We start from the raw sequence: 27000 nt of genomic DNA, 5'->3' as shown, positions 1-27000 counted from the left end.
CCTTTTACTCCCCCACTTCAAGACAATTTTCCTTCCTACGCATCAACCCCAAGAGGACCCTGCTCCTTTACGTTTCAGAGGACACCAAGATCAACGGCCTTGTCCCAAATTCCAGAATAAGGTTTCACCTGCAGCCATGCTCAACTCTACTGAACCCCATGAGGAAGTAGACCCTTTCCTTCCCGACCCCTCTCCTCATTCTCCTATCTTTACTGATCACACCATGCCTCGTCAATTTCTTCTCTATGTATCTCCAACAACATAGTAAAAAAACAAAATCTCTAATCAAACAACTAATCAACTACTGTTAAAGGATTACCAACCACAGAGCTAGAGATGCAAGACCACCAAACATGCCCAGGGAGTGAGAATCAACAGCACCTCAGAGATACCTACACCCCTGCCCAGACTCGGAAAAGAGACTCACAGAACAGATTTCAATGTACCTTTTACCATTCCTTTATTTAAAAGGTACTCACTCTGCAATGACTGCCCTCAGTAATCAACCACCGGTGTCTCCTGGTAAATTAGTTGAAAAGAAGGTGCTTTAAGGTTTGCTTATGTGAGGATATGAAAGCTTAAGTGGTGATGAGAAGAAAGTGATTTGGGGCATATAAAACAATGGAACATGTCTCAGATTTAGTTCTCTTGCAGGTCACTGTTATAGCAATACTCCCAAAGTCCATAGTCCTAACATTAATAGGTGGAATTCCAATAAGCTATTAATCTAGCCACAAGCTCAGGACTTTAAATTTCCTTTGGTTGTTTTCTAATATAGACTTGAAAGTGCTTCTCATTGTGCTAAAAACTTATGTCTAAACTATATTCACTCTGGACAGAGAGTGTTCATGCTTTTAACCAGAGTCTTTCTTGGGTCCCCTATGACTCAAAGGCGTGAGGCTACTGCCTTTTCTACAATGTGGATTTCAGTACAGATTAGAAACAGTGGGAATGTTAATGTGTCTAAAATGTCTCTCTTTTTGAAACTTCTTGTGTCCTCCAGGGAATCAACTCGAATCTACCCTGATGCACTCCAGGTAAATTCGAATCTACCCTGAACAGGTCAGATGCACTCCAGGTAAATGCTGTCAACCAGACTCCTAAGTTTCCCAACTTACTGCCTGTTCCTGAGGGTGGGGTTTCACCCACCTTTTGCTGGTCTTTGGACTGCCCTCCCTCAATTACCAAGACCTAAGAAAAAAATTCCCGCTAAATATAACTTTATCTTCTGTCCTGCCAGAGTTTTGCTAGGTCCAGGCATCCCTTAATCTGCATCTGGGACAGCTTCAAAGTGGCAAATCCCAAGTGGACCAGCTTACAGACTGCTTCAACTAGACCTGAACTTTCCTAGCACTGGATAGTCCCAAAGAGCCTGAACAGTGAGTGAAACACCTAGTTATCCTAGGAAGCAAGCAGTCTTGAGAACACAGTGGCCTCATGACTGCCTCACCCACTACCCCTTCCCATTTCTTCACCTTATTATAATAAACAAAAGGGAGGAATGTTAGCATTCAGGCATTTACACTGGCCTACTCTTAGGGACCTAATAGGACACTTCATCAGCTGCAGCCACTAAGTAGAGCACTTCTTGTGCGCATGCGCCATATCCCCTCATAAAAGGGAAGCCCTTCTCAAACCTCCTCCCCTTTTCCCTCCACTCTCACTCAAAGGCCGCCTCTATAACCTCCCATGTGAGTTCTCTTATATGGTGTTCCTTTGTGGTGCTCCTTGGCTCCAACCCTCCAAGGTTGCCTTTCTGATGCCACTAAACTACTACACTAGGGACTTGCACAGTTAACCCATGTTGGGCAATGTGGCCAGACTTTTTTCCACCTCAGGCATAGGTTCTCTTGAGAAATGTGGAGTATCTTGCAACTAAAGAAACCTCAGGAGAATCTGTGTCTGCTGAAGCCCTCAGTCCACGGATTGTAACTCATCAGGACATATTCCACAGCTGGGCATGAAGCGTTCGCCTTCTCCATGTGACAGTGTTGTGTTAGAAAACATTCTGTTCCTTTAAAGATGTGTGACTTTCCCCTTGAGATAGTCTCACTGGATAGACCAGGACCTCCTAAACTCCTGATATTCCTGTCCCTTTCCTTAGTGCTGGGATTACAGGCGTGAGCTGCCCCGCCCGGTAAGCCATGTGACCTCTAAAGACTATGGAAGAGTGACGTGTGTGTGTGTGTGTGTGTGTGTGTGTGTGTGTGTGTGTGTGTGTAAATTACTGTTAAATCTTTCTGCTAAGTCATGGGTGGTAGCAAACACAGGGGTAGGATGCCTGAGAGTTTTAAGTAATCCTGGCCTACATGGTGGGATCCAGAAAAATGAAGGAAGGGAGAGGGGAAAATTGAAAACGAATGTAAAAACTCATGGAACAAATATGACCAAAGCTTGATGGTCAATCTGAGGGTAACTTTATGGGTATTTGAGGTATAGGTCTCTACTTTTGAAAATCAGCAAAAACTTTTATAATAAAACACTAAATTATAAGAATTATAAGCATTATAGGGACAAGAAAATAACTAAGTCAGTAATGAAGTCTAGAATATTGGGCCAAACTATTGAGTTTCAAGATTAAAAACAATCTCTAAACCAGGCATGGTAGGTGGGGCACACCTTTAATCCCAGCACTTGGGAGGCAGAGGCAGGTGGATCTCTGTGAGTTCAAGGCCAGCCTGGTCTACACAGCTAGTTTCAGGACAGCTAGGGTTAAACAGTGAGTCCCCTGTCTAAAACAAAACAAAAAACAAACAAACGTGCAACAAAACAGGGATGAAAACCACTTGATGATATAGATGCCTACTGTATTTTCCATCAACCTTCAACTCTAGATTCTTTAACTGTCCAAGAAGACATGAGGCTTTCCAGTGGCCTGGGTGACCTCTTCCTTCCTGAGGGCTGTGCCACCTGCCAGCAGTCTCCTCAGCTACTGGATGCAACAGGACTTGGATGCAGGTGCACCCCCTGGGCTGGGGTTTCCTCCTGGCTGGTTCCCGGAAGCAGCTGTGAAGGACAGGAAAGCACACAGCAGGTCAGCCAGCACACTTGCCTTTGACCTGTTTGGACAAAGCTCAAGGCTTGGCATGAGCAGAGAGCAGACTGGAGGTGGGGGTGGGGGGATGTAGTAGAATGGGGGGAGGTAGGAAGGTGTCAGGAGAAGCAGGGGAAGTAGGCGACAAATGGCAGCCATGGCTCCGATACCTCTCGGACACAGGAGGCTATGGGAGCTGGCATGGGGGACAGAAGGCCAAGGGACAAATTATCATTTAGCTTCAGCCACTATCATGCTGACTTGTCAACTGGTGTGGCCAGCTTTAAAATGTGAACAGCAAATTCATATTTAAGAAAAAAGCTCCTGGGCTAGAGGAATAGATCAGGGAGAGAGCCCTTGCTTAGTATGCATCAGGCCCTAGGATTAGTTCCCATATTGCTGTCTTTAAAAAGGAAAAACTGTAGGCCCTGCGTTGACACGAAGGCAGTTTTTGCAATAGCTAAACCCACCCATGTGGGCAGTGATATATAAGATACCCTGGGGTGGTAGCAAGGGTGTCTCCATCTTCGAAGAAACTGTTTTTTTAAATCACCCCCCCCAACCTACTCATAGAAGAACTTGGGGTCAACAGTGTCTATGCTCAGACAGTCAGACATCACGTGTCGGAGACAAGAAACCAAGTCCTATGAGGAAGCAGAGCACACAGACAAAGAAATGGCAAGCTAGGGGGAAGGGAGGATGGTGCCTGTGAGGGGAGCTGGGGCAGACAAATTCCGTTTGAAGCTAGGGCCTTGAAGACTCTGCTCCTCCCCAGTTAACTTCTCTCCCAGCACACAGCCTACTGAGGCAAGGTCTCTGGTGTCCGCTGCGCCATGTACCCCAGGCCTCTGAGTTCTCCACATCGTGCTGTGGAAATGCTCAGGTTGCACACACGTGATTCCACCTAACTTTTTATGGGCTCCAGGACTGGACTCAGATCATCAGATTTGCACAGCACATGCTTTCTTGAGCTAAGTCATCTTGCTAGTCCTTTGTGTTGTTGTTGTTGTGGATATTTGTTGTTGTTTTCGTTTTTTACTAGTGTTTAGCTGGAATCTCCAGCTCACCCTGCTGGATCTGTTCATTCCTTCCTCTCCTCTCTAAACCTCACCCCTCCCAGAATAGCCACCAAAATCCCAGTTCTGCAGTGACAGCAGCTCCTCCACCGAAACCGATAGCTGCTTAAGACCCTGCCTAAATGTGTTATAATCGGGCACAAACCCGTCTTGTAGAAGACACACCATCACCTGCCCCTGCCCCTGCAGGTTATTTAAGTCCCCTCCTGGCTGTGTGATTTCTCTCCTGACCCCCACCCCCATTCTCTGGGATCTGGAGGGTCACCCAGAAGTCCTTTGTCCAAATAAACCAGGTCTTGTAATTTTTAATTTAGCTTGATCTGGCTTACTACATCAGCTCAAGGCCAGCCCAGCCTTCTTGTTGATAGGTTTTCGGTTGTCCCGATGATAGGTTTCTCCGCTGATGTACAAGCATGTGTCCTTATGCTCAACTCTATATAGCCCCTATCCCATACATGGTCATGTGCATGTGTGAACCTGAGTACATGCAACTTCATGTGTATGAGTGCAGGTATGATCATGCCATGGTATATATGTAGAGGAAGATCAACCAATAACGTCAGGTGTCTCTTCTCCATATTGAAATGGTCTCTTGCTGTTCATTGCATTGTATTTAAGGTTAGCTGGCCTGTGAGTTTTGGGGGATTCTCCTATCTCTGCCTGTCTTCACTATAGGAATGTGATCACCCACATGTGCGCTTGTGTGCGCGTGCACGTGCACATGCACACACACGTGCACACACACACACACACACACTATGGCACCTGACTTGAAGTGAGTTCTGAAATCTGAACTCGAGTTCTCACTTCCATGTGACAGCGACTTTACCCACTGAGCCATTTTTAGCCCCCACATATGGTTCTGTTTCCTTCCTTCCTTCCTTTCTTCCTTCCTCCCTCCCTCCCTCTGTCCCTCCCTCCCTCCCTCCCTCCCTCCCTCCCTCCCTTCCTTCCTTCCTTCCTTTCTCTTTCTGGTTTCTTTGTAGCCCTAGCTATCCTGGAACTCGATCTGTAGACCAGGCTGGCCTCAAACCCACAGAGATCCACCCGCCTCTGCCTCCAAGTGCTGGGATCAAAAGTGTGCGCCACCACTGCCCCACACGTGGTTCTTAAAGTGGACACGGGCAGGCCCACTCTGTGCCCAGCCCTGGGTGGGGAGGAGTGGCTCTGAGGCTACCAATAATAGTTTCACAAATCAAGTGCACTTTTGAGTTCAAGGGAGATCTTTCCAACCACAGTGCTGGATGAGGGTACGTGGCTTTCACTTGTAGTATACAAGCCAAACCTTGTGGTGCTAAAGCTAGGACTCAAATAGAGAAACAGCCAGAAAGTCAGCTTCTAAAATTCCTTCCAACTAAAAATTCTAGGCACAATACCTGCAGTTTTGGAATCAGAGTCTATGTTCAACTACGGATCCTAGAGCATCCCTTAGCCTCTGTCTAGGGACCAGATTCTGGCACGTTCTGACTGCGTGGTTTAGCCCCAATACTTCACCTCCCGCAGTCTCAGCACTCTCCCACACGGCACAGAGACAATGTCAAGGCCCAGATACGCTGCACGCTGCGTGGGTGTCTGGCCAAGGCCCCACTTGGCCCCTTCTGCTCACCTTGTGTGGCTGCCTGCTGCTTCTGCTTCTCTTCCTCCAGTGCCTTCACCTTGGCCTCGTACTCGTCAGCCAGCGCCTTCCATTCCTTGCGGTTGTTGGTTATCCCATCCAGCATGGGTGTAATTTCCTCGTGAAAACGGGAGAACTCCTGGCAAGAAGTGTGGGAGGGGCGGGGGAAGTGAGAGACAGAGAGAGACAGGCTGTAAAGCAGGGGCATTGCCCTAGGACCCTGGCTCAAGGTGGGGTGCATTCTGCCTGTCACTGGTGTGAGCTGGCCCTCCTGCCTGCCTACACTAGGGAGCCCTTCCTTCCCTTGCTTGGAGCCTTCCACATGATCTCTGTCCTTTCACCATATGAGCCCCACGTCTCACCTCATGAATGTTTCCTCCCATCTGTGGCTTCCTACAATTGTTCTCTTTCAAGAACATTCTATCCTTCCCCTTTTCCTTGAGATCCCTACTTCCCTAACACTTTTCTCAGGGAAACCTTTTCTAACCTCCCTAGGTAAACTGAGTCCCTATTGGATACCCCCAAATCCCTCCTCCCTCTAATCAATTCCCACTTCCTTATAATGGCTCCCTGGGTCTGCCTCTCCCAGGGGATGGCACTTAGAGATGGCAGGAACACTGGCTGCCTCATCCCCTCAGTTGGTTCCAGCTTAGCATAACCAAGGGGCAGAACACACAAGTATTTCATAAATATTCACTGAATGAAACTTGGTTATTAAGATGATTCGTACACACTCCTGCAACTTTAGGGTCTGATAATGCCTTGGACACAGTACATTGCAATCTGTGGGGCGATTTATTTCCTTGAGTATTTAGCGTCTCCCACCCCCACCCAGTGAGGGATGGATGTCTCATCACTCTTGCATTTGTAGGTGAGAGAATGGGTTGCAGATTAGCAAAGGAGGTTTGCTGAAGTGAGGAAGGTCCATTGCAACAGGGGCCAGTTGGGACCTACTATGCCCAGAGATGCCTATATTATGGTCTAAGCTCTACCAGAAGCTATGCGATATTGGGACAGTCACTGCCAAAGCTCACTTTCATCTGGATAGTAGGGTAGTAACAGCACCTACCCAAGAGTAGTTGGGATTAAGGCAGTAAATGTGATGAGGCCCAGTATCTCCCTTCCTAACACTACAGTGTGAACATGAGCCATATTGTCCTGTTGACAGGAGGGCTTGTGACAACAGAGATACTTGGCCCCTCTGGGACAATTTTTTCTTCTTCCCTGCAAAGGAACTACACCTAATACTGTAGAAAACCCTGGCTTGGGTGTTAGGTGCCCCAGCTCAAGTCCTGCTGCACAGGTGGGTCCGGAGATGCTGGCCCTGCCATTTTTCATCTCTGACCTCTCTCTCCTTGAGTATAGTGGCCAGCAGAAAAATAATTAATGGGAGGTGGAGTCAGGCATGGTGGTATAGTGACATTATACTAATACTTCCGAGGCAGTGACAGGAGGCTTATGAGTTGGACGTCAGCATGGGCCACCCAGCCAGACCATGTTCAAAAAACGAAGGGGGGACAGGTGGATAGCGGAGATGGGTTTGACAGTGGTAACCCTCTCAAGAAGGGGGTTAACCTGCATAAGAACTCCAGGAGAAATTCTAGCTTTCCTCTTCATAACAATATTGTGTCCATAAAAGTATGCGTATCTATTTGTCCAATTAGCATTTTTTAAGCAAGTAGGAGGAACCAAGCACCAAGCATCAGCCAAAAGAACCTACCATCTCCCTCTACAGAGCTGACCTGAGAACCAAGTGCCATTGGAGGGAAAATTTTTCTGCAGTGTCACAAGCTTGTCAGGGTTCATTATCCCTGATACCCGTTGAACTCTAGGAAGCCTACCTTATAGACAAAGGTGCACACAAAGTCAATGAAGCCGACTTGAAGCTTGGGGAGCTCATCTGCCTTGTTTCTGTCCATCATGGGCTGTCATGGGAGGGAAAGAGTTAATGACATGGGCAATAGTAGGGGACTCACCCAACCTAAGAAACATTCTTGCTTTAAAAAAAAATAATAGGAGTGGTGGGACCAGCCTGTAATCACAAATTCAAAGTCATCCTAGATACAGAGTCTAAGGCCAACAACCTGTGATGTGTGACTCTGTTTCAGTAATAAAATAAAACACTAAACTCACCAAGATTCTAGATTTGACTATCAATTTGGAGAAAATATAGAATATAGAGGAGAATGTGTTAATTAGTATACAGAATGTAAGTGACCAATCCAGAGTGTGGGAAATACTACGCAAACAAACGGCCACTGTCTTTAACAATGGCATAGGGGCAGAAAGTGTAGGAATGGGAGGGGTGAGGAAGGGGAGAGAGAGAGACAGAGAGAGAGACAGAAAGGGGGGATGGAGGGAAGGGGAGAGAGAGAGAGACACAGAGAGAGACAGAGAGGGGGGATGGAGGGAAGGGGAGAGAGAGAGAGACACAGAGAGAGACAGAGAGGGGGGATGGAGGGAAGGGGAGAGAGAGGAGAGGGGAGAGAGAGGAGAGGGGAGGAAGGAAGGGAGGCTAGGGCAATCTGCTGATGTTTCCATGAGGCTTCTGAGTGGGAGCCACACTGTTTAGATTCTGGTTTGGACAAATCAACAGAATTCTTTTTCTCCGTTACAGAAAAGAAGCAGAGACTGGGAGTAGACCGGTTAAAGTATCACTGTTAATGTTACAAGCGTGAAATAGTGGTGGTCCTAGCTATGTTTCTTTATCTGTAATCAAATCTTCTCTCTTAGCAATAAAGTGTTTAGGAAGAAATGACCGAATCTGGGGTTCACATAAATACCCCAGCCAAAAGAAAAGGGGGTGGAGGGCATTGGGCAGAATAGATAAAACAAGAACGGCAAGTTTTGCTAGTTGTTGACTCTGGCTAATGGTACAAAGAGATCATTAACTTTTCAATCAGCATTTTAAAATATTAAGAGAAACAAAGAAGATAGTGGTGCTGAGAGCAATGTACATTATGACGGCTCCAGAGATTTCAAGAATATTAGTAAGAGGCCCAGAGACCATTGCTGTTTTTGGCAAAGAAGGTGCTTGCTTTTTGCCCTGGTCCTAAAAGTCTGCCTGAGGCAAAGCAAGTGAAGAGAGGACAGAGGAGGGAAGACAGCAAATCCTTGAGGCTCGCAGTGTCCCTTTCCGCACTCCCTGTGTCCCACCCACCTTTCCCTCTCCCTGAACTCCTGCTGAGGGCTATGTGTGACCTGTGCACCCTTGGCACTCTCACAGTTCAGTCCGTCTCCAAGTCTTCATTCTAACTCTACCCTTTGGGGACAGTTTCTAACTGTCAGAAGCCAGCTGACTGACCCAGCCAGGTCAGCTCTCAGAGATAGGTTCCCAGATAGACAGGCTTCCGCTAGCTGGCTCTGTGCAATCAGAACAAAGCCAGGTAAGTGGCCCCTGTGCCTCTGTATCAAGAGCAATCAGCTATGTGTCCCCTGGTCAATCTCTTCTTAGCTGAGGGAGCTAAGGACCAACATGATGGCTGCAAGGCCCTCGAACTGCAGAGGGGTAAGGAGTGGTAGAGCGTGTGTTTCTGGTCCCCATTCTGTCCTCAAGAAATGGGGTCTAGGAACTACGTACCACCTCAGAGAACCACTGTGCTAGTAAAAGATCACTCAGCCCTGTGTCACTGGTCACATCTCTGGGTCAGGAAGAAACTGTACTCGCTGACACCCCCTCTACTCACAATGGGATTCTGTTGTAGCACCGTGCGCTCCAGGTCACCTTGTTCCCAGAATTCAGCAGCCACCAGCAGAGCTACCTGCAACAGATGGACCCAATCACGTATGCAGAGACCAAACCCTCCTACCCCACTCCTACCTCACTTGTGTTTCAAGCTCAGCAAAAGAGGAAAGCCCACCCCTTCCCTAGTACTCCCGTTTGTCACTGGAGAGACCAAGAGAGTAGAGCTGGACTAAAAGGGTCCAGCTTCCTCAACTGTGGTCAGCAAGATGGGTGGTGTTGGCACGTGCCTTTGATCCCAGAATTCGGGGGGCAGAGACAGGTGGATCTCTGGGAGTTCAAAGCCAGCCTGGTCTACAAGAGCTACTTCCAGGGCAGCTAGGGCTATACATAGAAACCCTGTCTTGAAAAACCAAAAACTAAAACAAATAGTGGTCAGCAATATTGAGCCTCCTCTGCCAGGGCAGAAAGTGTCCATACCTTGCTCTGTACCTCCCAGGGCTTGGTGATGGCTGAGAGGTCACAGGCTGTCATCATCATGGCCCTGCACACAGGATATTCCCCATTAGTCCAAAGCCAAGCTACAAACACCAATTAACTCAATTTCCCTCACTGTCCTCTGCCCCCTTCCCAGTACGTAACTTCACCACTGTGTGAGGCAGGGGCTCAGCCACTCCCCTCGTTGTATCTGGAATTTCAAGTCAGAGGTTGAATCCTGCCTCTGTATATAATCATAGGTTTACTGTAAGGCTCACTTCTCTAAGCCTCTTATTTTCTTGTCCGGAATGATAGTGGTGTTTCTATCTTAGAATAGACACAAGACTAAATGAGATAACGAACTTGAAAGTCAGCCTGTAGCATGCATATGTGTGTGTGTGTGTGTGTGTGTGTGTGTGTGTGTGTGTGTGTGTGTGTAGTGAACACACTGGGGATCTATTACTGTCGAGATCAGGCTGGGTCTTGCTCCAAGATACAGTGTATTATATAAACTGATTTCTCAGGTTGGGCCTTGTCCTTAATGACTCCATCTTACAGAAGAGATAGGGTGAGCCTGCACTTTGCTGGACACACAAACATCATTTCCCATCTAGCACCACTCATGATGCACAGATTAATAGCTTATTTCCAAATGTAAAAAGGGTGTTAGGCTTCAGAGATGGCTCAGTCACCAGTATGCTTGTCCTGCAAGCATAAGGACCTGAGGTTTGATCCCCAGCACCCATACAGAAAGCTAGGCACGGTGAGACACCCCTGTAACCCAAGCCCTGGAGGCAAGGGAGAGGGGAGACTGGAGGACCCTTGAGATTCATTGGCCAGCCGGCTCACCAACTGGGAGCCCCAGGATTCAGGGAGTAGCCATGTCTCACACCTATGGGAAGGCAGGCTATGAATCCCTACACGGTAGGTCCAGCAGGACTGGGGCAAAGAGGGAACCACAGAGGGAGAAAACATTTCCCAGTCAGCTGTCCTGGGCTTTGAGGTTAAGGTCCATTGTAAGCAGGGGTGGGGATGGGGGATGGGGGATGGGGGTGGTGAATGGAGATGAACTAAAAGCTCAGAGTAGGGAGTTATCTTCTCAGAGCTATGTTGCAGGGAGGAGAAGAGAGCTTGCCTATAGCCATGCTTGGCACAGGTGAAGCTCAAGAAGGAGGGGTCAGCCTGACTGCCGGAGAGCCACAGTGGGGAAAGGCTGGGCTCTCAGCCAAGTGTTCCGCTTACAGTTATTTTAAAAGACAATTCTATTTTTCTATTTTCTTTGTGTGTACATGTATATATGTCTGTGTGTCTGCTGGTGCATATGTGAGTGCATGTGGAAGACAGGAGTCCAGGGCCAGATGTCTTCTTCAGCTACACTGGCTGGTCAGAAAGCCCGAGGATCCTGCCATCTCTACATCCCCAATTCTGGGGTTACAGGAGTATAATCCAATGCCTTTTGGTTTTGGTTTTGTTTTAAATGAGTGCTGGGGATCTGAACTCAGGTTTTAGCGTTTACATGATAAGCACTTTACTGTTGTCTGAGCTACCTCTGTAGCCTCATTGATATTTTTTATAACTAATCATCTGTGTATGAAACAATTTATACCAGCTGGTCTAGGAGGCCACGTGGGCCTCTCATAAAACATTAACAAGTTTAAATAAAATCTTTAGTTATGTAACATGATTTTTAGTGGGCGAGTCTTACGTGGATTAGCGCTCAGAAACTCATGTATTTTGTAGAGATGCCTGAATGCTTTGTAGTGACCTCGGAATGAGTGCTGTGTTTAATGTTAGGTGTGTGCACATGTGATGCTTCTTAGTAAACAGGTCGGGCAAATAAATGATCAGCTGTGCATACAGGAGTCACCACCTCCTGGTACTTGTCATTGTCCCCAGGTTAAAATCACAGGTGCGGCTTCTGGAGAGTACAAGATATTTGCTTTACTTGGCTGAAGTATTTCATGGAAACACACTCCTAGAGGCTGGGGAAACACACCCATGTGTTTTATGAGCAGACTTGGGCTGGAAGAAGGCCACGTAGCCCCAGGATAGTCAATCCAAGCCTCATAGCCTAAAGGTGGCATTGCAGTCCCACCACCATCCCACCACCACCCCAGATGTGGCCTAGAGTCCCAGGAGCTGTATGAGGCATAGGGTTAGAGAGGACCAGGTGGAACTCAGGGTCACTCGCGGAACACAGAGAAAAGCAGTCACATGGCAATATGCTAAGTAAAACAGTAGAGTCCAAAGCACCAGCGAAGACGAGGAGGGGAGGGGAATGCCCAAAAAGTGGTAGCAGCTAGTCCTGCCTGGACCATCTAAGATATATAGTAGAACTGGGCCAAGAGGAGTTCATAGGAGCGCTCCCATATGGGCCAAATGCTGTGGTCCATGGGTCCACGCCTTGATATCACTGTAATGGTATTAGGAAGTAGGGCCTTTAGCAAACAATATTACATAAGGTTATGATGCAGTCAACTTGGTAAAGAAGGCAGAGGGAACAGCTGACACCAGACTCCTGCTAATGGGACTCCTGGTGCATTCAGAAGACTGGAGCATGGGAGGGAGAATCTCAAGGAACCCTTGGGAGCCTTGGTTAAGAGAAGCCAAATTGAGCTGGGCGTGGTGGCACACACCTTGAAGCCAAGTGGTCAGCAGGCAGAGGCAGTCAAATGTCTTGAGTTTGAGGTTAGGCTGGTCTACCTCCAGGACAGCCAGGGATACACACAAAGAAACCCTGTCTCAGAGAGAGGACAGAAAGATTTGTGGTGAAGAAAGACACAGCCAGATTTTCTTGTCATAGAGGTTCAGGTGTGGAGAGCTGCACTAGGGAGCCTAGGAAGGAAACCATCATGGGAAATGGGAAGAAGGGTAAGAAATCATCAAGAAAATGCCCAGGGAGTAACAGCAGTTGAAAAGTAAACTCAACTCAAGGAAGAGGGAGGCATGGAGATGACATGGAGCAGAGTGAAGGAGGTGTATGTACAAGAAGAGAAAGGATGACCTGAGGCTCAGGAACCCACACCTTACCCTCTTGTTAGACCAAGGTCTAATGACCAAGGAGTTTAATGCTTCCACGCGGGGCTTAGAAATCAGACCCAGCACCATCCATCCTTCATCTTCACTTGACTTGCAATGGCCAGAACAAGATGCCTGATGTCTTCCAGCTGAGTGTGTAAACCTCAGCGTATGATAGTCATACCAGGTTAGAACCTATGTAATTCTGGTTTTGTGAGTAAAAGGAATCCAGTCATTTCATACGGTTGTTACTTTCCTCCTGAAAGGTATTATGACAAGCACAAAGCATGGTTTTGTAAGAGCAATGATTGTCATCACTGGGTCAAATTACCATGCTGTAGGGCAGCTGCCAGGAGATCTCAGCTCTTTTACCTGATCCACCCTCCAGAACTTAACTGTGGGGCCCAGAGGCCTTCCTTCCACCTGCCCTCTGGCTGACTTTCAGGAGAAAGCATTCCAGCCTTCCAGTTTCCAGCACTCTGTAGGATGCTGGCTCAGACTCCCTGGGAGGCCTTGCAGCAGCCTGAGAATGGGTGGGTATAGCAGCAGGTCCTCTTGGGCCACAATCCTGGGGTCACACAGCTTGTATGTCACCAGTTAAGTCACTTTTCCGTGTCTTTTCTCCTTTGCTAAAACACTGGATCAAGAGCTGGTAAACTTTGTGCAAAGGTCCAGGTGATGATTAGGTTTTGCCGAAGACAAGGTCTCAAGTTTTATCTGCTCAGCTCTGTCAGCCATGAGGCAGCAGCCAAACATATAAGAAAGTTGGGTCAACTTATCTATCTATTCATCAGAAGCCCAAAGGACCACATATTTTTGGAAACTTATAAAAATATCTTAATTTTAATTGCTTTTGACAGAAGAAAGCCGGATGTGGTGATTTGTGTCTATAATCCCAACACTCTGAGAGACTAGGGCAGGAGGATTGCTATGACTTCCAAGCCATCCTGGGCTATGGAGAGAACCTCATAAATCAATCAATAAAGCCAGAACTAAAAAGAAATAATAACAAAATTTCCAAGATTATCTTTCTATCAATAAAGTCATAAAACACAATTTCTATTTATTTGTTAACTAACATATTGATTGATTTTTATGGAGGGAGGAGCCATAAAAGACAAGCGTCCACAGCCCATAAAGTCAGAATGTGGCTTCCTATAACTGGATCAAATCTGATTAATGGACATGACACTTAAATTTTTTTTCTTTGCTGTGAAACGATATTTTAAAAAAAATTTCCCCCAACCACTTAAAAACATAATTAGTTCCAGGCTTGGTGGCACATGCCTTTAATCCCTTGGGAAGAATGGAACGACAAATCTCTGAGTTTGAAGCCAGTCTGATCTACAGAGTGACTACATAGCCAGAGCTATGTAGAGAGACTGTCTCAAAAACAAAACAAAACAAAACCAAAAATAATTAGCTATTCTTAGCTCAGCAGTCCTATGAAATCAGGCAGCAGACCCTACACCCCAGCCCCAAGGATGCTGAGGGCTTCCAATTCCTGGTTGGGCCATAATCAAAAATGACAGCTGAATTAAGAGACAGAAAGGGCTTGATAAGGAGTGGGAAGTCACACCCTTGCTCAAGAGCTGGTGGGACATCCTGGCCTTAGATTAAATAAGTAGGGCAGCACAAGAAAGAGCCAGGCAGGGGTCTGGCACAGTGATATGGCTCAGGACACAGCAAGGGGTCTGGTATGGGTTTCAGACCACAGGAAGCTCACAACATGAGTGCCTCCAAGACAATCAAAGTACCGGAAGACAGTGCTGGGGTTTTCTTTAGGTTGAACCCAAACTCCGCAGACAAGGGTTTATGGATTCATTATAGATGCTAGCCAAAAAAATAAAGGGCCAGGTCCTGGAACAAAATCTTGTAGCTGCAGCTGCAGGTTGGGGGCGGTTAGAAGATGCCCAGGATACCTGAGTTTTGGGGAAGGATGTCACAATAACCTACCTACTTTGGCTACAGCACAGAGGAGCTGGTAGTCTGGAATAAGGATAATGTATACGAGAAGTGCCTGTTTGTTCCTCAGATGACTGGGATGCTAAGCAGAATGTGATGGTACATTGGTGATTTTTGCCTCTTGTGCTTTAGAAACAAGGTTCCCCCATACATTTAAGAAGGTGACGTCTGGTATATCTATTTGTTTTTGTTGGTTTGGCCTAAATTGATAGCTAAATAGTATCTTATGATCCCTCCACTCCATCTCTCACCCCACAACCCCCACCCCACTGCCTTCTAACTAACTTTAGGACATCTCAGAATTTTCCTTTCTCCCAATTCCAGTCAGTGCTAATACTTGCCACCTGAAGTTAGCTCTGACTCCATCTACTTAAGAATATTGTCTCACAGATGGCTCTCAATTCAGAAGCCAACCTTGGATGTCGTGCCCTGCATTAGCCACTTTTCTGTCTGATTTAGCTTTAGCCTGGTGTGGTGGCACATATAATCTCCCTTCGGGTCAGGTCACAAAACTCAGGGAAGTACTTAGTTTACAATTTGCTGTGTATCATACAACTGAGAAATGGATGAAAGAGGCTGGGAGTAGAAAGGTCTCTTAGGCCATAGAAGATCTCATGTGGCCGGCAATCCAGCAGGTCTCCAAATGCCCATGTTTAAACAATGTTATGAAGGGTTTTATATTGTAGGCTTGATGAATTAAACCATGACTCACTGGTAATTAACTTGATCCAGGCCTTCTCTACCTCCCTAGAGGATAGAAATGACAGCCTCATTTCTAAAATGGGTTTAAAGCTAAAAGTCCCAAGCTCCTTATAATGGGTCTCTCTGATAAGCAGCCCCCATTCTGAAACTATCTAGGCTCATGCCAAGAGTGACCTCTTTAGAACAAAAGACACCATAACCAGGCAGGAAATCCTGGGGCTCTTAGGAGCTCCATGTCAGGAACTAGGGACAAAGACCAAATCTATATATTTTATATTACAGGAAGTGCCCCAAAGCACCACCTACCTAAGCCATGCTACAAAGCATTTCACCGACCCCCAGCCAGCTCTAAGAGAATAATAATAATAATAATAAGGCACTATCATCATCCCCATTGAGCTACAGAGGAAACTGAGGCACAGGCAGGTGACATAATCTTCTCAAGTCACACCACCAAAATGTAAGAGCCAAGACTTGAACCTGGATTGCCTGGTACCAATGCTCCAATTGTGTAACTGCCCCACTTTGCCCAGATGAAAAGTGGTCCTGATGATAGATGGAAACGTCAGTGGATGCAACTGAAATTGCCTCGCAGCAATGCTTCTTGGCCACAGACGTTTCTGCCCCTCAGCATCCCTGCCACCATCTGAAATGATTTTTGATAGTTTCAGCTGGGGTAGAAAGCCAGGGATGCTGTCCCACATCCCCTAGGGCACTAGACAGTCCAGCAACAAAGCGTTAACTCTACATATCAGCGGTGCTAAGGTTGTCAAGCCCTGTTTTCCAGGTCTTCAAACCATGTTCACTGAAGGCTACTTAAATAGTTATGAAGAATGTGAATCTTCTTGGACAGTTGAAACTATTTCATATGTAATATCTGCAAGGATCTAGTTTGCATTGCATTATAAAAACTGACAGCAAAAGAAAATTGTTACTTCACTCTTCAAAATGGCAATTTGATATCAACCTCCATCATCTGTGACAGAAAAACATGTTTTTCTCTTTAAACTTGTATTTCTATTTGACTTCTACAGAACTGTATAAGTCTGTATATACACTGATATATACATGGATATGTTTCTTTAAATTTGTATACACATGTAAGCACTTTACAATATTTCCTGACCACCTGTTTGCAACCAATACCCTGATTAGTTTTAGTTATTTCTGATTTTTTTCATTGGCCATAAGCCTTCAAGTGTTAATTTTTCCCCTTTGAATTAAGTTATACAGTTAGCCCAAAGAACAAATTATATTATCTATTTTTATAAATAATTATTTGATAGTCAAAGTGATTGATTTTGGAACTTCATCTCAGGGAGGTAAGTAGGGATCTTTTGTTTTGTTTTGTTTTATTTGAGACAGGGTTTCACTGTGTAGTCCTAGCTGTCCTGGAACTCAATCTGTAGACCAGGCTGGCCTTGAACTCACAGAGATCCACCTGCATCTTCCTCCCAAGCACTAGGATTAGAGGCATGAACCACCACTGCCTAGCTGAGTGGGATTTTAAAATCAGATAACAGTGAATACTTCTTACTGCTAGACTGATACAATAAGCATCTGTTTTATGTGCATTTTTCATTTTTTTTTAATTCCCTGGAGATGCAAAGCTTTCCATTACAACAAATCACTCATTCTTTGAATTTTCCTGAGTCAACTTTTAAAGTCATCCTGTTAACACTAAGCCATCCATCTGCTGACAGTTCAATTATACTCTCCTTCCATTTTATTGAAAGTCAACACTAGAGTCTCACTTCCTTCATTTCTGGGATCCATGCCATGAAGACAGGACAAAGACTTCTCAGAGGACTATTAATTACACCTCTGAAATTTCTTCAGGAGCACTGTGTTAGTCCAAGATGGAAAATGGGCAGGTACATTGAAACATTATTCATTCTGATACCCCTTTCCAGGGTTATATTTTTATAAAGGGATTTTTATCTCATAATGAGTTTCAATTTTGCATTCAACGAGATTTAACTCATTTAATTTATGGAAATGTTTGCTGTGTAACATCACTGGAAATAGTAGGCTTTTGCTGTCAACTGAAACAGCCACATCAGAATCTGACCTGGAATCTTTCAATTCAGTAAACACATTATAATGTACCCCAATGACATCTATTTAGTCTTTTATTTGTACTTTTCCCTATCTTTCTTGTTTATTTTTAATTATAAGAAAAGTGGACATAGATAGATGGACAGCTGTATAAAATGGGGTGGGTGGATGGGTGGATGGACAGTTGGATGGATAGACAGACAGACAAATAGTGTTATGGCTTGGATCTTGAATATTCCCTAAAGGCCTAGGTGCTGAAGCCTGGGTCTCTGACCCACAGCACTCTTGCAAAGTGGCGGAGCTGTTAGGATGTGGGGCTAGGTGGAAAGAAGTTGCGTCAGCTGGGGCATGACCTCAAAAAATGCTACTTCCTCTTTCTTAGGCCACCATTAGGAGAGCAGGCCAGGTCTCCTATGCCACATGGTATGATCATTATATACTATGCAGCTACAGACCCAAGGCATGGAGCCAAGTAACCTCAGACTGAAATGCCTAAAACTATGACTCAAAACAGAGCTTCCCGCTTTCACAACAACAACAGAACACTAGGACATAGTGTAACTCAGGAGAGTCCTTACCTAATATCATGAGGTTTGATCCCTTCAGCAATTTAAAAAAAAATACCAGAGACAGGCAGTGGTGGCACACACCTTTAATCCTAGCATTCAGGAGGCAGAGGCAGGTGGATCTCTATGAGTTTGAGGCCAGCCTGGACTACAGAGTGAGTTTTGGGACAGCCAGGACTGCCCTGTCTCTAAATAAATAAATAAATAAATAAATAAATAAATAAATAAATAAAATGACAGAATCTGTCACTTCAGTACTTCCTAAGGATGTCTTTGCTCTAATAATATGGTCTCTAGATAGTGACACAAGAAAATGGTGGTTGTTAAATGGGACATATCTTGATATTGCCTATGTGCTAAATGGCCAAGAACAAAACCCTCCATCTCTAATGCCTTGTTTTGCTTTTTAAAGTATTGCATATAATGGGGTAAAATAGAAAATACAGTTGGCATTTGTCTTCAGGTCCTTGCATACAGCTCCTACAGCCTTGAAATCCCCTGAGTGTGGGAGGGTCCTGTTTGCAGTGAGCTCCATATGACTGACCTTACATTATGCTCATGAGGTGGCTTGGGATGGGACCCCTAGACGGCCTTGGACTAGAGCCAATTGCCGGGAGGACCCACTGATGGCAGGACTGGATAGTTTATCTCTGTCTTCTGAGAGGGGAAAAATGGCTAGAGATTGAATTGTATAGTAAAAATTTGAACCAGAAGTAGTGTGCCACACACCTTTAATCTCAGCTCTGGAAGCAGAGGCAGCCTGAGTCTGTGAGTTCTAGCAAAGCCAGCTGAGTTTGGATAGCGAGTTCCAGGCTAGCCAGGGCTACATAGTGTGACCCTGTCTCAGAAAACAACAACAAACACAAACAATAAGCAAAAAACCTTTTGAATGGTTATGGGGTGAGCTTCCAGACTAGTGGGCACCTGTATGCTAAGAAAATGGTTGCCTCCAGACTGCTCCTATATACTCTCTGTCTGCTTATTGATGGCTATTCCATCTTCCAAAACAAACTGGCAAATGTGAGATATTTCCCAGAGTACTATAAGCCAATAGGCAAAAATCATAAGAATTGAGGAGGAAGTCGTGAGATTGCCTGAGTCATAGGTTTGTTTGAAATATGAGAGGCCTAGACCTGTGGTTTGCGCCAGGAAGGAAGACAGGAGAATGCTGCAGGATGCAATTGGTTAGTATGCAGCACTTACACAGAAATGAAGGCAGGAGTGAGAGCAAGTCTGGAGTGAAGCCCTTGTCTCAGCATGTGCCAAGACCCTGAATTTCATCTCCATCAGAGAGGGAGACAGAGACAGAGAGAGAAAGAGAGAGGCATATCTCTTAGGAAGAGCCCTTAACTTGTTGGATTTGACTCGAATAGTTCAGATAATAGTTATAATAGACAGAGGACAGTTCAGCAGTGAATCGATTATAGGACGCCCTGTGAGGGACCACAGAGAAAGAAACCTGCACGTCCTATGTTAAAAGTGTCCTTATGAGAATGTAGAGGAAAGTATGTTTTTATCAGGATATATAAAGACAGGGGAGGCCTGGAGCCCTTCCCCAGGCTTGTAACATGTCTTTCAGAAGGGCTTTGAAGACACCGGTGCTTCTAACAGGTTGGTATTCAGATAGTTCCTCTTGCTTTATGGCCTAGAGGCTCTTGCACCTGGGCCAAAGTCCTGTAGGCAGATGGAGAAAGGGAAGAATGTGGCTTTGCTTTGTCAACTGGGAGAAGGGTGGGAATGCCTTGCCTAAGCTTCTGGTTTGTCTTCAGAGAGATTAGTATTATGAAAGAGAACACTGATGACCACGCCCAGACATGCCTTGGAAGCCTTTGAGTTCCCTGGAGTCTGGAAACTGCTTGGTAGGATCACCTTGGCTTTTACAGCAGCCAAGTCCTATCCACGTTGTTTGTTTATATCTTTGATGTGATATTTCTTTGCGAAGTCTATTTGATAAACACAGCAAGTTTTTAGCCTGGGCTCTGATTGGTGGGAGTATACGTTGTTTCCAGTCTTTTCTGTGACTACAAGTCACATGGCGAAGACTTTTGTACACCCTTTGGTGCACATGGGGGAGAATGTGTGGTGATGAAATCTTAGAGGTGGGCTGCTGGGTCTGAGCAGAGGCATTTGCAATGCCGACAGAGCTAGGGTTTAGAGATGCAGTGTCCCTCACATGCTCAGATGTTGATTGCTTGGTCCCAAGCTGGTGGTCCTATTTGGGAATGTTCTGGAGACATTAGGAGGTGGGACCTAGTGGGAGAAAGAAGGTCACTGTATTTGTCCTTGGGGGCTGTGGCTTTATCAGAGTCCTTCCCTCTCAATGCTTTCTATCTTCTGTGATGTGCAGAAGCCTTTCTACCATACCTTCCCATGGACATAGTGGTCTGCCCAAGTGTCCGGTGCTGAGCAAGAGACCACATCCAGAATAGTCCCTTCCATCTTTGATGGTTTTGAGTCAAGATCTTGCTGTCTAGCCCAGGCTTACTTCAAAGTCATTAAGTAGCTCAGACTGAATTTGAACTTGCTGCAATCCTATCTCTGACTCCCAAGTCTGGGATTATAGCCATACTCTTCTTGCCTTTAAGTTGTTCTCTCAACGGCTTGGTCAAAACCAAGTAAGAGGAAGTAGGTTTGGTTCCAGGGGTGAGGGCACTGTGACCACCTGCAAATGTGATGCTTATGCCTTTAGAACTGGTTTGTGAGAGACATTTGAGTTTGGGGAAGCAGGCTGGTAAACCTAGGATTTGGTCAGCAAAGCACAGTGCCTGATTCCAATGGACACTCAGAAGACCACAATGCTGGTAAATGCATGGACAGTACAGACTGTGTTCTCAAGGTTTCAGGTTGGTAGGATGTCTGTGAGTTCAAGGCCAGCCTGGTCTAGAAAGTGAGTTCCAGCACAGTCAGGGCTGTTACACAAAGAAACCCTGTCTCAAGAAGAAGAGGAAGAGTAATGGTTTAATTCATTTGGTGGAGGGAATTTCAAGATGGCATAAACATTACTAGATACTTCTGAACTTGGAACAGAAAGACACATAGAAGGATTTGACAGTGTGTAGTCTGGCCAGAAAAGGAATGAATTGAAATTTGTGGACAAGGAAAATGTGGTTGTTAAAGAGATTAATTAGAGCCATTAGAAATAAAGCCACAGCCGGGCTTTGGTGGCACATGCCTTTAATCCCAGCACTCTGGAGGCAGAGGCAGGCAGATCTCTGTGAGTTCAAACCTAGCCTGGTCTACAGACCTGGTTCCAGGACAGGCTCCAAAGCTACACAGAGGAACCCTGTCTCAAAAAACAAAAACAAAACAAAAAACAGAAATAAAGCCACAGTGTAAACAAAAGCCACACACTTTTCACTGAGACAATAGGAAAGACATCTTGACTTATCAAAGGACTGGAATAGACCTGGCCTGCTCCTCCGTGCCCCGGTTTTATTTCAACTAGAAAGCTGCTTTCAGAAGACAGCTAAGGTATTCTCTCAAGTTTGAGATCATAGCTTCACAGACAGCAGTGTCCCACTGTCCTCTGTAAAGATTGTACCTATTTACCCCCCTATCCTGGTGAACAAAAGTGCCGGCTGCCCTCACTCTGGCCAATACAGTGATCTAAATCTTTTTGTCTTTGCCAAGAAGAGGGGTAGAACACTACCCTTGTTGTAGTTGTGCCTTGTGCATATCACAATGTGTGGTGTGTGTTTATTTACAGACCATTGTAATTCCTTCTAACACGTGTCTGTATGTGAGTGTGAGCCCTTTGCTTTTTTTTTTTTTTTTTTTTTTTTTTTTTCTGTTGACTTGGCCTTTGTTTTGAATTGTGTTAACATCTAGTGAGGAAATTAGCTGTTTTTCTGTTTCAAGTACCATGAATACTTTCTCTCAGCCTGTCACTTGAATTCCATCTTTGGCTCGCTCTCTCTCTCTCTCTCTCTCTCTCTCTCTGTGTGTGTGTGTGTGTGTGTTGTGCAGAGATTATTGATTTTCAGATAGTCAAGTTTATCCTATCATTTTTTAAAACTTATGAATATCAGGTCTTAGAAAAATTTATTCTGAAATTATTCCTTTTAATTTTCCCATCACACACATCCCCATTCTCTAAAAATTCTTAGTTCATCTGGAATTTCTTTTGATGTATAGAGTGAGACAAGGACCAAACTTTGTAGCCACCCTGTTGTCCCAAGGCTGTGTATGAACATATGCCCTTGTCTACTTATAGAAAATCCCCTTTAAGAGCATGTAGTCCTTCAAAGTAGAACTGCTCTATTGACTTCAGTGCCTACTCATATTTAAGACTAAACTGCCCTAATATCCTTTTGCTTCAGAATTTTCTGGATGCGCTGTGCAGGGGACATGTGCATGCCACAACACTGGTGTGGAAGTTAGAGGACACCTTCCAGGGGTCAGTTGTCTCCTTCCACCTTGCTGAACAAGGTGTCTCATGGTGGTGGCACACTCCAGGCTAGCATGGACTTTGAATGATTTTCTTGTTTCTACTCCATCTACCATAAGAGTGCTGGAATTACAGATGCTAAAAAGTTTGTGTATGTGTTTATGTACGTTCATGTGTATACAAGTTCATGTATATGCATGTGTGTGCATCTGTATGTATCTAGAAAGCAGACAGCAACCATGAATATTGTTTTCAGGAGCCATTTACCTTGTGTTTGTGTGTGTGTGTGTGTGTTTTCTTTCTTTTAGATTGGGTCTCTCATTGGCCAGACCCGTGAGCCCAAGAGATCCAACTATCCATGCCTCCCCAGTGCTAGGAGCTCCATTATGTTTGGCTTTTCTGTGTGGTTCCTGGGAATTATTCCCAGGTCCTTGTGCTTGCTCTCTGTCATTAGTACATGTTTTGTTTGAAACTTGAACACTTTATCACTCTGCTACTCAAATCCTAGGGTTCATAATTGAAATACTTCAAATAGTATGTGTTTTGTATGCAGATATATATAAAACAATAACAATATATTCTCTGGTGTTTTCAGTGCTAAAATAAAAGTTAAGCATACATCATTACTTGTACCATTCTGTTTGGACACAGCTTCATGTTTTCAAATGTGAGGAACATCTAAAAAGGCAAGTATCCCCAGGCGCTGTTGAGAGCAGCAAGAGCTGTGGGTGTAGCCTCCACCCTCTGGACCCCAGGCAGTTGAGCGTTAACTCTGCCTTGACTCACATAACAATTTCCTTCCGTGTTTGCTCCAGCATCATGTACTGGGTCCACTCCTGGGCACTCTCATATGTCTTTGACTGATCCACAATCTTCTGGAACATCGTCCTTTTCCTGAAACACACACCGGTTTGTTAAAGAGATCAAGTACAGGAATGAGGCAACAGCTGGGCTGCTAGCAGGACTGTTCCAGATGGGAAGGTTATTAAATTCACATAGTTAACAAACAATATGAAAAAAAATTATGGCCTTGGAATAAAGACTTCACTCTAGACTAGATGCCACTGGTCTATGTGATTTTAGCAAATCTGTTTGTTTCCCTGTAGGATGGATGTAAGAGCATTTAACTTACAGGGATGACATGCTGGACCTGACACAGAAGAAAGATCAGTAGGAACTATGGCATTTGCTGCTATAATCATTGCTAATATTAAAGCAAGGAGAAATACCTACTTGAAATACAAGGCCAGGTCTGTGGCAATGATTGCAATGTCCATCATGTGGATGGCATGCTCATGCTGCCGGCGATTCAGGTTCTGAAAGATATTCAGGCCCTAACGAAAAGAATTAGACAAGTTCTGAGAAATGGCACTGGTAGTAAAGTCACTCTTCTTCTGGTGGCCCCCTAAATGATAACAAGACAATGACAGCCTTAGCCAATGGCAAAACGGGTGCCTGTCCTCAGGTAGGCTTCCTGTATGACCAGGTCATCCTACCTCATCTCTCAGCAGTGTTTTGCCAAACTCCAAATGATGCCTTTCCAAGATGGAGGACCCATGGAGCTTGGCCAGTGGGTTCTGTGACCTAAATGAGAAGGGAGGGAGGGAGAGAGAGAGAGAGAAAGAAAGAGAGAGAGAGAAAGAATGAGGACATGAAGGTCAACATAGAATGGCCAAGATCGAGACTAAAGACATTATAACCCAGTCCCATCATCTCCTAATTCTGTAGGCAGATGCTGATGGGAAAGGAACAGGAAAGGTCTTGTACAAAATAAAAATGAAATAGTGGAAGGTGAGGACCAAATGTCAAATACCCTAACTTTGTCTTTGACTTTCTTCACAAGCAACTGAGCCTCTTCTGGGTCATGGACTCTTTAGATGTTGTTAACCCGGAAAAGGTCACAAAGGATATGCAAGGCCACACTGTTTTAGAGAACTATCTATCCCTACACACACACACACACACACACACACACACACACACACACACACAGAGAGAGAGAGAGAGAGAGAGAGAGAGAGAGAGAGAGAGAGAGAGAAAGAGAAAACCATGTTTTAAAGATAGCCAAGTTTTAGGAGGAAATCACTGAATTTCCATGAGAAAGAAATGTTTTGTTTTTTAAGTCAATAAATTTTTGTTGAACACTTACAATGCTATACCTAGTGCTCAGAGTCCCACAGTATAAAGTGTAATGTGGTTCTTGGAGCACCCTAGGACAGTGAGAAAATGGGGTAAGCATGAATTCTGGTGCTCAGAATGTCTTACAGGCCATGGGCCTGAGCGTTATCTAGTGGAACCTCAGTGTTCTCACATAGCATGAGCAAGCTGCTTAGTGTTTTTGTTGTTGTTTTATCAAATTGACACATGCCAGGGTCATCTGGGAAGAGGGAATCTCAACTGAAAAAATGCCTCCATCAGATTGGCCTGTAGGCAAGCCTAGGGGGCATTTTCTTGATTAATTATTAATGTGGGAAGGCCCAGCCACTGGGGTTGTGCCACCCCTAAGCAGGTGGTCCTGGGAGGTATAAGAAAGGTAGCTGATGGAAGCCTGAAGAACAAGCCAGGAAGCAGCACTCTTCCATGTCCTAATAGAAATGGGTTAATTTAAGTTGTAAGAGCTAGTTAGTAATAAGCCTGAGCTACCAAACAAGCATTTACAAATAATTTTAATCCTCCATATTGGTTATTTGGGAACTGGCAGTGGTTAAAAACAAATTCACCTATAGTTTTTGCCTTGCATTCCTACACTGACTTCCCTCAGTGACAGATGATAAGCTATAGATGGAAATAAACCCTAAACCCTTTTCTCTTCCAAGTTGCTTTTGGTCATGGTGTTTATCACAGCACTAGAAACCTACTTAGGATGCTGAGGTACATCTGTGGTCTATGCAGCTCAAAGCCTATCATGAAGTTTCAGTGAGACTGTGCTTCAAGGACAATGCCTTAGACACCAACTGGAATATAAATTTGGTTTGGATGGAGGCTGGATATTTTTTTGTCATTATTATTAGTCTTCTTAAATACATCTCATCATCCTGGGAACATTTCAAACACCAGGTGAATGAATGAACTTTTACAATTACTAACATGTTGATTCAAATTAGTTCCACACATAAGACAGGGAAGGGGGGAGAATGAAAGTATATGTAATTTTAATGTCTGATTGCTACAATAACAAACTGTCACTGGCTTAATGGTGTAAAACAATACAGTGTGCCTCCTTTCAACCCTGGGGTTCACATAGCTAATGTGGGTTCCAGGGTTCCAGGGAGAGAGTCTGTCTCCCATGTCCTTCCCATCTTCTAGAGGCCACTTGCGTTCTTTGCTGGAAGGTCCTTCTGGTAGGCAGCAGATTGAGCTCTTCCCAACCCCCTGCCTCCTTCTCACCAGGACACTTTGGGCTGCAGGAGCCCTGGGCATCATCCTGGTTCTCATCCCAATCTCCTCCACTCAATCACAACTGAAAAGTCCCTTTTGAGTGTCGGTCAACATTCCCCGGCTCCTGGATTTGGAATGTGAACCTTTTGGGGGAAGTCATTATCCTGTTTACTGTGGGACTAAACCTAGCTTCTAAGTGCAGGGAAAATGGGAGGCTATAAGAGAGTGGGGCTTTTTCCTGGTAGTCTGTCCAGGGATTGTATATATCTGCGAAATGAACTTGGGTGGCCGAGATAGGGAAGTAGCAGGGTGGGGCTGGGGTGGGGGTGGCTGGTGAAGGGTGGTAAGAGCTGACTCACTTCATCTGGTAGAGATTGTTTGTGCCTCTGTGGTCAATGTCATGGCAGAAGGCGGCAGTGACCATGGCCAAGGCCTCCAGATCAGTGAAGTATCGCTTCAGCTTTCCTGTCTGGAAGGATAGTAGAGGTATAGGTTACTACCATTTAGTGGGATGAAAGAGAGGTGGACAGGGCAAGGCCGGAGCCTACATATGTAAGTCTGCTTGTTTGTTTTCTGTTTTTGAGGCAGTGTCTCATATATTCCAGGCTTGCCTAAAACTCATTTAAAAAAATTTTTTTTGCTATACTTATTTTTCTCTCTGTCTCTCTCTGTCTCTGTCTCTCTCTGTCTCTCTCTCTGGTGTGTGTGTGTGTGTGTGTGTGTGTGCCTGTATGTGCCACAACACACCTGTGAAGGATAAAGGACAACTTTTGGGAGCTAGTGTTCTCTTCCTCTACCATATAGTTTGTGAGGATAGAACTCAACTCATCAGGCTTAGCAACTGCCTTTACCACTAAGCTGTCTTGTAGGCCCTGGCCTAGAACTCTATGTTGCTGAAGATGACCTTGAATTTCTGGTCCTCCTGCTTCTGCTCCTGGGTGCTGAAATTACAAGCATGAGCCACCATGTTCAGTTTTTATGCAGTGCTGGGGATCAATCCCAGGTATCTGTGCATGTTAGGCAAGCACTCTACCAAGTGAGC

General features: G+C 45.1%; 1 protein-coding gene across 1 annotated transcript in view; it reads right to left on the bottom strand.

Moving 5' to 3' along the window:
* Positions 1–2835: 2835 nt before the first annotated feature.
* Pde6a (phosphodiesterase 6A) overlaps positions 2836–27000 on the bottom strand; it is a 64940-nt gene continuing 40775 nt past the window's right edge. Inside the window, exons 14-22 of the mRNA XM_051201025.1 lie at positions 26318–26427; positions 24077–24164; positions 23814–23914; positions 23367–23474; positions 9888–9951; positions 9412–9486; positions 7567–7650; positions 5717–5864; positions 2836–3006 (exon numbers count right to left, since the gene is read on the bottom strand). Of these exons, the coding sequence (XP_051056982.1) occupies positions 2930–3006; positions 5717–5864; positions 7567–7650; positions 9412–9486; positions 9888–9951; positions 23367–23474; positions 23814–23914; positions 24077–24164; positions 26318–26427 (855 nt within the window). The 3' untranslated portion in view covers positions 2836–2929. The remainder of the gene's footprint in view (positions 3007–5716; positions 5865–7566; positions 7651–9411; positions 9487–9887; positions 9952–23366; positions 23475–23813; positions 23915–24076; positions 24165–26317; positions 26428–27000) is intronic.

Source organism: Phodopus roborovskii, unplaced genomic scaffold (genome assembly GCF_943737965.1).
Source record: "Phodopus roborovskii unplaced genomic scaffold, PHOROB, whole genome shotgun sequence".
NCBI lineage: Eukaryota > Metazoa > Chordata > Mammalia > Rodentia > Cricetidae > Phodopus > Phodopus roborovskii.
This window is presented reverse-complemented; position numbering and strand designations above follow the sequence as displayed.